This window comes from Hypanus sabinus, chromosome 17 (genome assembly GCF_030144855.1).
Source record: "Hypanus sabinus isolate sHypSab1 chromosome 17, sHypSab1.hap1, whole genome shotgun sequence".
NCBI lineage: Eukaryota > Metazoa > Chordata > Chondrichthyes > Myliobatiformes > Dasyatidae > Hypanus > Hypanus sabinus.
The window spans coordinates 66116160-66130756 of NC_082722.1; the positions used below are offsets into that span (position 1 = coordinate 66116160).

At 39.0% G+C, this 14597-nt stretch overlaps 1 protein-coding gene across 1 annotated transcript in view; it reads right to left on the reverse strand.

Annotated features, from left to right (window-relative positions):
• The window catches only part of LOC132407020 (chromodomain Y-like protein 2), a 208633-nt gene that overhangs the window by 23110 nt on the left and 170926 nt on the right, over positions 1 to 14597 (reverse strand). The window contains exons 5-6 of the mRNA XM_059993257.1: positions 11241 to 11451; positions 9892 to 10035 (exon numbers count right to left, since the gene is read on the reverse strand). Coding sequence (XP_059849240.1) covers positions 9892 to 10035; positions 11241 to 11451 — 355 coding nt within the window. The remainder of the gene's footprint in view (positions 1 to 9891; positions 10036 to 11240; positions 11452 to 14597) is intronic.

The following is a 14597-nucleotide window of genomic DNA, read 5'->3' on the forward strand; positions in this document are numbered from 1 at the left end:
TGGAATACTAATGGCTTAAACCATCCGATTAAATGGAAAAAGATTTTCAAAGTATTCCAAAGACTTAATGCTCATATTATTTTTGTACAAGAAACTCATGTGAGGAAAGAGGACAATTATCACTTTTTTAGGTTTTGGAGGGGTCAACAGTATCATTTGAATTCAAATGCCAAAGTAAAGGGAGTTTCAATTTTTATTGACTCCTCTATTGCATTTGTCCAACATGATATCTTTTTGGATCCGAATGGTAGATTTTTGTTAATTACTGGCTTACTTTTTAACAAAAAGGTTGCTATGGTTAATGTTTATGCTCCAAATGTGGATTGTCCTGATTTTTTAAATCCTTATTTACTTCTCTAATCTAAATTAATATAAGTTAATAATGGGTGGTGACTTTAATTGTTGTTTAAATCCTTTGATGGATAAATCTTTATCTACTCAGACTTTACCCAATAAGTCGGCCACTTGTATTAACTCTTTTTTGACTGATAATGGAATTTTTGATATTTGGAGATTTCGGCATTCTAAGGACAAAGAGTTTTCTTCTTTCTCACATGTTTATCATTCCTACTCGAGAACTGATTATTTTTTTATTGACTCTTGTTTTATTCCATCAGTAATTGGTTGTAATTATGATATCTCTGACCATGCTCCATTAAAACTTTCTATTAAATTTAAGGATACAGCTTATAATGCTAGACAATGGTGATTTGTTTTTACCTTACTGCAAGATCTGGATTTTATTAAATTTATGAAGGAACAGATCGATTTCTTCTTTTCAACTGATTCCATGGATGATATTTCTTGCAGAACACTTTCGGACACTTTTAAAGCATATATACGTGGACAGATTATTTCGTACTCTGTTGCTCTGAGAAAACGCATTAAGAAGGAAACTCTTTTATTGGTTGATAAAATTAAAGAGATTGACAAGAAATATTCAATTACTCCTAGTAAGGAGCTTTACAAACAGAGGGTTGAACTTCAAATGGAACATAGTTTATTACTTACATCTTTGATTGAAAATCAATTAATGAAAACCAGATCTGATTTTTATATACATAGTGATAAATTGGGTAAACTGTTAGCTAGTCAATTGAAGAATGCTTTGGTTAAACGTCAAATTACTAAGGTCCGTCAGCAGAATGGGGATTTGACAGTTAACCATGATGAGATAAATAAATCATTTCAAGATTTTTATACCTCCCTGAATCGTTCTGAATTCCCTCATGATCATAATACCATGTGTGATTTTCTTGGGAAATTGAATTTTCCAAAATTATCATCAGATGATCTTTCAATATTAGAAACTCCTATTATGGATGCAGAAATTAAAGGGGTTATTTCCTCCATGAATTCTGGGAAAGCACCAGGTCCAGATGGGTATACAGCAGAATTTTTAAAATGTTTTTCCGCTACTCTTTCTCCTTGGTTATGCAGGGTTTTTGAAGAAGCAATTAGATTGGGCAATTTGCCACAATCTTTTTATAGAGCTTCCATTTCTTTAATATTGAAGAAAGATAAAGACCCTACTGACTGTGCATCCTATAGACCAATATCCTTATTGAATGTAGATTCCAAGATCTTTTCCAAGTTACTGGCATCCAGGCTAGAGAAGGTATTACCCCAAATTATTTCGGAAGATCAAACCGGTTTTATTAAAAATCGCTATTCTTTTTTCAATGTTAGGAGATTATTGATTATTGTTTATACTCCTTCACATAGCACTTCAGAATGTGTTATTTCATTAGATGCGGAGAAAGCATTTGATAGAGTTGAATGGCCATACTTATTTAATGTGCTGGAGAAGTTAATTTTAGACCAACATCCATTTCCTGGATTAAACTGGTATGTCATACTCCAGTAGCCTCGGTGCTTACTAACAATCAAAGATCTCCCTTTTTTCATTTATTTCGGGGCACTAGACAAGGCTGTCCTCTTAGTCCATTATTATTTGATATTGCTTTAGAACCCTTGGCAATTGCTATCAGAGAATCACAGAATATTTTTGGCATTAATCATGGGACAGATATACATAAGTTATCATTATATGCAGATGATTTATTATTATTTATTTCTGACCCTGAAAATCCGTTCCTGCCGTTTTATCATTGTTGGCTCAATTTAGTGATTTTTCCTGGTATAAATTAAATCTTAATAAGAGTGAATTGTTTCCTTTAAATAGACAGGTTCCAATTTATGGAAATTTACCTTTTAAATTAGTTAATGACTCTTTTATTTACATAGGGATTAAAATCACAAAAAACTATAAAGACTTATTTAGGGTTAATTTTTTACCCTTAATCGATCAGATTAAATGTTTGTTTACTAAGTGGTCACCACTATCTTTATCTCTGATAGGTCGGATTAATGCTATTAAGATGGTTATTTTACCCAAGTTTTTATATATATTTCAAGCAGTACCAATTTTTATTCCGAAATCTTTTTTTTTGCTAATGTTGATTCAAAAATTTCCTCATATATATGGCAGAATAAAAATCCAAGATTAGGTAAAATATATTTACAGAAGGCAAGGAAGGAAGGTGGATTGGCATTGCCTAATTTTAGATTTTATTATTGGGAAGTTAATATCCGATATTTGATATGTTGGTTAAAGGATTGGGATATATCTTTTAGCCCTCATTGGGTGAACCTGGAAATTAAATCTGTACAAGGATTTGCATTGGGTTCTATTTTAGGGACTTCTCTTCCCTTTGCTCTTTCTAAATTGCCGAAATGAATTGACAATCCGATAGTTAAACATACTTTACGTATATGGTTTCAATTTCGGAAATTTTTTGGGTTGACTCAGTTTGTTTTAAATATTCCTATTGTATCCAATTGCTTTTTTTATCCTTCTATTATAGACCAAGCTTATTCAGCTTGGAAGACCAAAGGATTACTACGATTTCCTGATTTATTTTTGGATAATTGTTTTATGTCTTTTGAGCAATTATCTAATAAATATAATTTGCCTAGATTTCATTTTTTCAGATATTTACAGATTAGGAATTTCTTAAATACTGTACTTCCTACTTTTCCAAATTTTGTGTCCTCAGGTATTTTAGAGAATTTGTTTGAACTAAACCCTTTTCAGAAAGGGCCAATATCAAAACTTTACAATATAATTATGAAGATATGTTTAGAGCCCTTTTATAAGACTAAAAATGATTGGGAAAGAGAACTTAACCTTACTATCCCTATTGAGAATTGGGATAAAATTCTTCAATTAGTTAATACATCATCTATATGTGCTAAGCATTCATTAATACAGTTTAAAGTTGTGCATAGGGCTCATATGTCCAAGGATAAATTGGCTCATTTTTATTCCTATATAAATCCTATTTGTGACAGATGTCATTCTGAGATAGCGTCTTTAACTCATATGTTCTGGTCGTGTCTGCTTTTGAAAAAAATATTGGAAAGATATTTTTGATATTATTTCTGCGGTATTGAACATTGATTTACAACCTCATCCTATTACTGCAATTTTTGGTTTACCAATGATGGACTCACTCCATTTATCCTCTTCTGCTTGTCGAATGATTGCATTTCTTACACTAATGGCTAGAAGATCTATTTTGTTGAATTGGAAAGAAATTAATCCTCCTACTGTATTTCATTGGTTTTCTCAAACTATGTTATGTCTAAATTTAGAAAAAATTAGAAGTGGTGTATTTGATACTTCTATTAAATTTGAAAAGATATGGAGACCATTTATTCAATATTTTCATGTGAGGTAATATGACCCTGTTCCAAGCCTATTTGATTTTCCAGATTTGATTTTATATATGTTGAGAGGATTGGAGTTGACGACACTGATGTTTTTGTATTTTTGTGAGATATTATAAACAGCCCTTTTTTTCTTTTTCCAGTTTTTCTTTTACTCTTTTTTCTTTTTTTGTTTTTTTCTCCTTATTAGTTACTAGATTATTAGATTAGTTTTTTTTGCATAATTTTTTTTCTTTTTCTTTTTTCTGTTTTTTTTATCATATATTCTGATATAGCTAGGTTTGCCTTGTTTATTTATATATTGTATCGTCCATGATTTGGGAATACTCATTTATACTGTAATCATTGCTTATGTATTCTTTCATGTTCAGTTGAAATGTGTATGTTTGTAATCCAATTATCTATGTATCAATTTTATTTTGTTGATATTAATAACAATAATAAAAAGATTGAAAAAAAACTGTAAATACTGACAATACTCATCAGGTCAATCAGTATCTGTGGAGGGAGAAACAGTCTATTTCTATTGAGAGTATCAATCCAACTTGAGTTTCTTCAATCAGATTCTTCAAATCAGTTCATTTATTACTAGACAGATCTTTCATCTCCACTGCTCTGGACCCAAGCATCAGTGCAGAAGCTGGGGTCTATCCTCATTGTTCCTGCAGTTCAAACCACCAAATTCACCCCAGAGCGATGCATTGGTTCGACCTCAGAATTCCCAATCACCTTCCCCTGCCCTGAAAATTGTTAATGTCCGTTACATCTTAAAAGCCTCTTTTTGCACGTCCTGTTTGACGTCTGCTCATTGATGCCAGCGAGTATTTGTCTTACACCGTGTTAGAGCATTAAAGCGGTTTATAGCCAGTGGGGTATTTCTGATGTTGTAAGTGCCTGCAAAAAGCTCCCTCAAGCATGAGTGTAATAAACAGCAGATAATCTGTTCTAAGAAAATTTAATAAAAGGATAAATACTGGGCAAGTTAATTCCCTTGCTCTTCAAAATAACACCATGAGTCACTTATACCCACCTCAAGGAACAGATGGGATCTCAGTTTGATTGATTCACACAAAGAAAACAACAGAGAAAGCTGCCTCACTATTCTGACTAAAGCCTTGAACTCTCATCCAGGATGAGGCTTCTCCATCACTCTGGAATGAAATGTCCTTCTTTAAAGAAGGGGGCTTCCCTTCCTCCAACATCAACGCTGCCCTCAACCGCATCTCTTCCATTTCACGCATCTCTGCTCTCACACTGTCCTCCCGCCACCCTACCAAGGATAGGGTTCCTCTTGTCCTCCTCACCTACCACTCCACCAGCCACCACGTCCAACACGTAACGCTCTGCAACTTAAGCCACCTCCAACGGGATTCCATCACCAAGCATATCTCTCCCTCCCCCCCTCTTTCTGCCTTCCACTGGGATCGCTCCTTCGTCCATTCGTCCTTCCCCACTTATCTCCCTCCTGGCACTTATTCTTGCAAGTGGAACAAGTGCTGCACCTGCCCCTACACCTCCCTACACCTCCTCCCTCACTACCATTCAGAGCCCTAAACAGTCCTTCCAGCTGAGGTGACACCTCACCTGTTAGGGTCTGTTGGAGGCATATATATTGTGTACGGTGCTCCCGGCATGGCCTCCTATATATCGGCAAGACCCAACATAGATCGAGAGACTACTTCACTGAGTACTTACGCTCCCTCTGCCAGGAAAAGCAGGATCTCCCAGTGGCCACAGGTTTTAATTCCACTTCCCATTCCCATTGTGATATCTCTATCCATGGCCTCCTCCACTGCCGTGATGAGGCCACACTTCGGTTAGAGGAACAACACCTTATATTTCATCTGGGTAGCCTCCAACCTGATGACACGAAGATCGATTGCTTGATCTTCTGGTAATGTCCCACCCCCCACTTCACCATTCCCCATCTTCTTTTTTCCCTTTCACCTTATCTCTTTGTCCACCTAACACCTCCCTCTACTGCTCCTCCTCCCCCATTTTCTTTCTTCCATGGCCTTCTGTCCTCTTCTATCAGACCCCCTTCTCCAGCCCTGTATCTCTTTCACCAATCACTTCCCAGCTCTTTACTTCATCCCTGCCTGTTCAAGATTCACCTATTACCTTCTGTTTCTCTCTCCCCTCCCCCCACCTTTTAAATCTGCTTTTATTTCTCAGATCCTGCCAAAGGGTCTGGGCCTGAAACATTGACTGTACTTTTTTCCATAGATACTGCCTGGCCTGCTGAGTTCTTCCAGCATTTTTGAGTGTGCAGTTTGCAATGTGGCTCTTTTCAGTGTCCTGTCCAGATGCAGGATCTCAATTCAGAACATCGACTGTCCACTGTTCTCCACAGTTGCTGCCTGACTTGTTGAGTTTATTTATTTATTGAGAAACAGCATGGAGAGGCCCCTCCTGCCCTTTGAGCCATGTCGGCCAGCAATCCCCCAAGTTAATCCGAGCCTAAACATGTGACAATTTATAAAGACCAATTAATCTGCTAAACGGACTGTGAGAGGAAACTGGAGCACACGGAGGAAATCCATGTGGCCACGGGGAGAACATAAAAAAACTCCTTTACAGGCAATGATGGGAATTGAACCCAGCTCACCTGTACTGTAACACATTGTGCTAACCACTACGCTATCATGCCACCCCACCTGCAGTTTGTTGCTTGGCCATTCTGAGTGATCTGGCTGGCAACGCCTTCAAGAGACAGTGCCGTCAGAAGTTGGCATCCATCATTAAGAACTCTCACCATCTGGGACATGCCCACTTCTCATGACTACTATCAGGGAGGTGGTACTTGAGCCTGAAGACTCACACGACTCTGACCTGCTCTGATCTGATTCTACAACCTACAGACTCACCTTCAAGGGCTCTCTACAACTCACTGTCTCAGTATTATTTATTTTATTTGCAATCTGTCTTCTTTCGCACGTTGTCTGTTTGTCATTCTTTTTGTGTTTATGTATAGTTTGTCATAATTTCTCTTGTATTTCCTTTTAATTCTTGCAAATGCCCACAAGAAACCGAATCTCAAGTATATGGGAAAATACATATACATACTACGATGAGGAAACTTACTTACACAAAAAGGAAAAAGTGCTAGGCAAACTCAGAAGTCTTTAGGTGGAAGTCACTTGGCCAGATGGACTACATCCCAGAGTCCTGAGAAAGATTGCTGAAGAGTTAAGAGATGCATTGGTCATGATTTTTCAAGAATCATTTGATTCTGGCATGGTCCTGGAGAACTGGAAGATTGCAAATGTCACTCCACTCCTTAAGAAGGGAGGAAGGCAAAAGAAAGGAAATTGTAGGCCATTTAGCCTAACTGCAGTGATTGGAAAGTGTTGGAGTCTATTATTAAGCATGAGGTTTTGAGGTACTTGGAGACTAATGATAAGTCAAAGTCAGCATGGTTTCTGTAAAGGGAAATCTTGCCTGACAAATCTGTTAGAATTCTTTGAAGAAGTAAAAAGCAGGGTGGACAAAGGAGAGACAGTGGATGTCATTTACTTGGATTTTCAGAAGGTGTTTGATAAGGTGCCACACATGAGGTTGCTTAACAAGATAAAATTCTATGGTGTTACAGGAAAGATATTGGCATAGATAGAGGAATGGCTGACAGGCAGGAGGCAGTGAGCGTGAATAAAGGGGTCCTTTTCTGGTTGGATGATGGTGACTAGTGGTGTTCCTCAGGGTCAGTATTGGGACCATAGCTTTTCACTTTGTTTGTCAATGACTTAGATAATGGAATTGATGGCTTTGTGGCAATGTTTGTGGATGATATGAAGACAGGCGGAGGGGTAGGTAGTGCTGAGGAAGCAATGCGATTGCAGGAGGACTTAGACAAATTGGAAGAATGGGCAAAAAAGTGGCAGATGGAATACAGTGTCGGGAAATGTATGATAATGCATTTTGGTAAAAGGAACAATAGTGCGGACTGTTATCTAAATGGGAAGAAGGTTTAAACATCAGAGGTGCAGGGGGACTTGGGAGTCCTCATACAAGACTTCCAGAAGGTTAATTTACTGGGGTTGAGTCTGTGGTAAAGAAGGCAAATGCAGTGTTGGCATTATCTCAAGGGGAATAGAATATAAAAGCAAGGTGATAATGCTGAGCCTTTATAAGACACTAATTAGGCTGCTCTTGGAGTAATGTCAACAGTTTTGGGCCCCATATCTCAGAATGGAGATGTTGTCATTGGAGAGAGTCCACAGAAGGTTCACAAGGGTGTTTCCAGAAATGAAAGGGTTAACATATGAGGAGTGTTTGGCAGCTTTAAGCTCGTACTCACTGGAACTTAGAAGAATGCAGGTGGGCGGGGGAGGAAGGGATCTCATTGAAATCTACTGAATGTTGAAAGGACTAGTTAGGGTGGACGTGGAGAAAATGTTTTCTATACTGGGTGTATGCAGAACTAGAGGGCAAAGCCTCAATATTTAGGGGGCGAGCCTTTAGACCAGAGAGTAGTAAATTTGTGGAATACTCTGCTACAGACTGCAGTAGAAGCCAAGTCTGTGCAAATACTTAAGGTAGAAGTAGATCGTTTCCTGATCAGTCAAGGCATCAAAGGAAATGGCAAGAAGGCAGGTGTATAGGGTTGAGTGCGATCTGGGATAGTCAGGTAGAATGGCAGCGCAGACCCAATGGGCTGAATGGCCTAATTCTGCTTCTATGTCTAATGATATTAAATTTACTATGAATGTTGAACTCAATGATTCGGAGACAGCTTCTTCCCAACTGTGGTTGATTTCTGAAGGGATCTATAAATATTACCTCATTATTGCTTGTTTCGCACTATTTATTTTGTAATTTATATTAATTTTATGTCTTTGCACTGTCCTCCTGCCAAAGAGCAAAAGTGTCATGCCAGTGATAATAAACCTGATTCTGTTTCTGTTACGTCCTTCAGGAATTCTGCTTTGTTAATCATTGTCAATGACTTTAACACCCTGAAAGTAGCGAACACAGAACTAGGCCAGGAATCTTGTCATTGCTTAGAACTTTAGCTTCAAATATGCTTTGCCACATCAAGAGCATGTCATTAAAAATAAAAGATTCCCTGCAGATTATAGACATAAGAAAGAAAACAGAAAATACATGGAAAACCCAGCAGGTCAGGTATCAACTGTGGAAACATAAACCGTTGTTGACTTGAAATGTTGACTGTTTCATTTTTCGCAGATGCAGCCTGACCTGTTGAGTGCTTCCAACATTTTCTGTTTTTGTTAACGATAGTCGTTACCTTCCAGAGCAATGTTAAAGGGTCAGTAAGCGTCCTGCCTATTCCTTACTTGTAGCTGATGGGTCAACAACCAATTTTGTTCTCCTTAATAAATCTTATGTAATCATACCTAGACCACACTTGGTCTCTAAACATCTTTCAATATCTCTGAAAATCTCTCCTCAATATACCCATATTAATGCAATCATGAAGAAGGCATGCCAGTGGCTATACTTCATTTGAGCTTTGAGGAGACTTGGTATGTCACCAGAGACTCTAACAAATTTCTACAAACGCGAAGTGGAGAGTATTCTACTGGTTGCGTTACTGTCTGGTATGAAGGTGCCAATACAAAGAATCCTAAAAAGCTGCAGAGGGTTGTAGACCCAGTCAGCTCCATAATGGGCCTATCATCCACGATCGAGGATGCCTTCAAAGACAATGCCTCAAGAAGGCAGCACCCATCAATAAGGACCCTCACCATCTATGACATGCCCTCTTCTCATTACTACCATCAGAGAACAGGTAGAGAAACCTGAAGATACATTATCAACATTTCAGGAACAGCTCTTCCCTTCGAACATCAGATTTCTGAATTGTCCATGAACCCTTGAACACTAGCTCATTATTTTGCTCTGTTTGCTTAATTACTTAAAAAAATAGCTTATTGTAACTTATAGTAACTTTTTATGTATTGCACAGTACTGCTGCCACAAAACAACAAATTTCATGACATACGTCAGTGACATTAAACTGATTCTGAGTTAATAAAATGGAAGGGCATGAAAGCGGGATTCTCAGGAGAAACAGTTACAAAATACTAACTCACTACCATTTAAAACATAATCTGATTCAGTCCTCTCACGAACATTAGGACCACTGATACGCAAAGTTAAGCTGTAATGTTATTTGTAAGTGATGGATAAACTTGCCACTGCACTGCAGGACGCCATCTCTTTCACCCGCAACATAACTTCTTGGCTGAATGTGGTCGGCCAGAAGACTTGAGACACCAGCCCCCTACTGCAGGCTTCCTGTGCCGTTAATTTTCTACCACAAAACAGCATTTCGTTTGCCTGAAAGAAGAAAATAGAGTTTTGTAATTTTTATTTCTGGCAGAAAATATATTGAGATAAGGGAGCAGTAAGGGATTATGATAAATAGGGAATTAAATTAATCAAATTAAGTAGTAATGAACTTTTAGTTCTGGATTCTCCCAAAGGAGACTCTTAGATAGGTACATGGAGCTTAGCAAAATAGAGGGCTATGCGGTGGGGGAATTCTAGGCAGTTTCATGGGTCGGCACAACATTGTGGGCTGAAGGGCCTGTAATGTGCTGTATATTTCTATGTTTCAATCAAGCCCTGCTTACACACTTCAACAGTTATGAATCTAGTCCAAATGGTCCTTGTAATGTTCTAGTTGTTAGTCACAGAGTTACACAGCACAGAAACAGGCCCTTCAGCCCATCTCATCCATGGTGACCAAGATGCCTATCTGAGTTGGAACCATTTGCCTGTGTTGGGCCCATATCTGTCTAAACCAGGGGTTTCCAACCCTTTTTTATGCCACGGAACATTACCATTAACCGACTGGTCCTTGGAACCCAGCTTGGGAACCCCAACCTAAACCTTTCCAATACACGTACCTGTTCAAGTAACTTTTAAACCCTGTAATTGTGCACACCATCGCAGCTTCCTCTGGCAGCTCATTCTAAATACCCAGCACCCTGAGAGTGAACAAGCTTCTCTTGGGTCCCTTTTGAAACTTTTCCTCCCTTCTTGCTTTTAATCTACGTCCTTTTAATGCTTTCCTACTTTGAGGAAAAGGACTATGGCCAATTACAGTGCCTCCTCAATCCGGTCTTCCCAAGGAACCGCCAGTTCTACCATGACCACCTGTTTTGAGGTTTATGACATAGGGATGATGATGCAATGAAGTCAGGGAACTTCAATTGTGCTCATCATCTTATCTAAAATGTTCTTCACCGAGCTATTGAGCAACATCAATGGGCAAAGTTTGTCTGTTATGCTCTGGAGGTAGACCACAAGGCCATGAGACACAGGAGCAGAATTGAGACTGCTCCGCCATTCAATATCGACTGATTTATGAAAATGTAAGAGCTAAGTATATAAATAGATAAAGTAGGACAAATGAGTTCTGGAGAACACTTAATGATCAAAGGAGCATCCGTATACAAAGGCATATGTGTCAAATTTAATCTAAAGAAGAGTGTTTACTGACAAAGGAATCTTCGTATTATTTGACAAGAGGTACTCACTAGAGCGACTCCCATTATCTGCGGAAAGGTGTATGAAGAGCATCCAGCTGGTGTTAATCGTATGGTTGCGTACGGAGTCTGAAACCAGGCCTTTTCACTGGCCCACACAATGTCACAGAGGGGGAGGATAGAGGCTCCCAGTCCCAGAGCTGGCCCATTGACTGCCACCACAATGGGCTTCTTGAACTGAATGAAGGCATTCACAAAGTCTCTGAAAGAGAGAGAAAAAGAGCAAATACAACATAAGACCATAAGGCCATTTGGCCCATTGAGTCTATTCCACATTGTAGACTATTTTTGATAAACTGGGGAATAGTTTCTGGTTAAGTGACGTCTGGTCATATAGACATTTGACTATCAACTGCCATCAAATAGGATATGCCCTGTTCTCAATTGTATTATCAGGGAGGAGGTACAGGAGCCTGAAGACACACCCTCAACATTTTAGGAATTCTACTATCAGATTTCTGAATGGTCTTTGCACCCACAAACACTACCTCATTTATTCTCCTCCCCAACCTGCACTATCTATCTATTTATAGTGATTTTATGTCTTGCATTGCTCAGCAAAACAACAAATTTCACTTCAGTTAAGTTAGTGATAATGAACTTGATTCTGATACTGTGACACTACGATGAGTTACATCACATTGGCCTCAATAATGGGTGCACAGCATAATGGACATGTAATACTACATTGCTTGCTTAGTATTGGGAATGAAGAAAAAATGCTTCAATGATTTTATCAAATTAGAAGATGATTGGAAGTAATATTGAGAAAGGATCCTGTTTTCCAGTGGTGAGTACCATGTTACACCTTTCCTGCCACTGCCTGCAAGGAGTTTGTATGTTCTCCCCATGACTGCGTAGAGTGCTCTGGTTTGCTCCCACAGTCCAAAGAAGTACCGGTTGATAGGTTAATTGGTTATTGTAAATTGTCCTGTGATCAGGCTAGGGTTGCTAGGTTACACGGCTCAATGAGCCGGAAAGGCCTATTCTGCGCTGTAGCTCAAAAAGTAAATAAACAATGCTTTACAGTGCAGATTCATAAACACAAGAGATTCTGCAGATGCTGGAAATCCAGAGCAGCACACACAAAATGCTGGAGGAACTCGGCAGCATCCACTAAGATGAATGAACAGTCAATGTTTTGTACCGAGACCCTTCATCAGGACTAGAAAGGAAGGGGAAAGATGCCAGAATAAGGTGAACCCTCCTGGCTTCACCTAAAACCTTCGAGCTTATTCTCCTTCCCATCCCCCCACCTTCTTATGAAGCAGTGGAGGTTACCTCAGTATATATATATTTAAGACAAGACTGGATAGATTTTTGCATAGTAGGGGAATTAAGGGTATATAGGGAAAAGGCAAGTAGGTGGAGATGAGTCCATGGCCAGATCAGCCACGTTCTTATTGAATGGCAGAGCAGGCTCGACGGGCCAGATGGCGGACTCCTGCTCCTATTTCTTATATTCTTATTCTAGCATCTTCTCTGATCCTTTCCAGTCCTGATGAAGGTTTATTCATTTCCATAGATATTGCCTGATCTGCTGATTTCCTCCAGCATTTTGTGTGTGGTCCAGTCTTCATACTTCAGCTTAGGATTAGTAGTTGAGTGCATTATATTTGGTCATGTTGCTGCAGACCTCCGTCTGGTTTAAATGAATTTAAACACAAATATGGGCAGTGACCAGGGCAAAGAATTGTTAATATTTCCAAACCTCTCAGGTCACATTTAGCCTCCTATGTTCCAATGAGAATAAATACAACCTACCCAATCTCTCCTTATAGTTACAGTCCTTCACACCAGGCAGTAGCTTTTGGCTGAGGTATCAAAGCAGCATCCAATTTGGATGCATCTCAGTTCAGTATGGGAACTGTAGTGACCAACATCACAAGAATTCACAGAGCAGAGAATGCAGACCCATAATCCACCCTCCCTTCCTCTGACTGCCTACACTTCCCACTACCTCAGCAAAGCAGCCAACTCCACTTGTCCAGTCATTGAAATGCTCTCACAAACTATGGACTCACTTTCAAGTACTCTTCATCTCACATTCTTGATATTTATTGCTTATTTATTATTATTATGTTCTCCTTCAGGCATTTGCTCAGTTTGTAGTCTTTTGCATGCTGAATGCCCAAGTTAGTGTGGTCTTTCCTTGATTCTGTTATGGACATTACTCTGTGGAATTATTGAGAATGCTCGCAAGACAATGAATCAGGGTTGCATGGGTGACATATGCAGTATGTACTTTGATAATAAATTTACTTTGAACTTTGAACAGAATCAAAGATGCCTTTCACTTCAGACATTCTCTCCTCTCCCTCTTCCTTGGGGGCAGAAGATCTAAAGGTTCAACAGCAGGTGCCAAGAAGCTCAAGGAGGCCTACTATCTCATTCTTATAACAGGTTGTTGAATGGATCTCTTATAAGATAAAGATGAACTCTCGATCTCTAAAGCTTGGAAGAACTGGAGCACGATTTGGAGGAGGTCTACCCAAGGACAATGATGTAAGCATCATTTAACAACATGGTGCCAGTTCATGTTGTTGGATCTTCACAGGTGTATGTGCTTAAACTTTGCAAACAGACTGGTACGTACTGGTGCGATTCTATACGGTCATCCTCACAACAGCCTGTAGTACCTGGTTTGGTGCAGCAGCTTTTCAGAGCTTTTGAAAACTACAGTGGACTGTCAAGTCAGCTGAAAAGGTCATTGGCTCCAGTTTGTCATCAGTGTAGAACTTGTTGGTGTCCAGTACAAAGAAGTGGGCCAGGAAAATCATTGCACACGCTACCCGCCCTGCAAACTGCCTCTTCCAAAAGCTTCCTTCTAGAAAGCTATTAAAGCAAAAAATTTAATGCCATCTTAAAAGTTTCTTCTCCCAGGCAGTTAATCTGATTGACAATTCTAATTATCACCTCACCCCTTCTATCTATTACCCCAGTCACTGCAGTTCACTATAAACACTTCCAACCACATTCTGTAGTAATACATACGTATTTCTACACATTTTATTCCATATCTGTACTTCTAACTTTATTTTATATAATTCTTTATTCTGTATTATCATTGAATGTCCTTTTTTTTGCTGTCTGTAGTTTCACACCCTACAGCAATTTCCTAATACATTTAAATGTACCTGGGGAATAAAGATGATCCTTGAAATCTGGGATCAGGTTGCTCTAGCTCAAATGATCCCCAGGGTTAGTCCAGTGAAGAGCATCTTTGAGGAATTCATCTCTTTGTAAGCGCTAAGTGCTCTGAATAGCATCAGCAGGATTTGGCACTTCCTCGTTCCACTGAAGTCAACGTATTGGGTGCCTCACTCCACCCATCAAGAGTGAATTAAT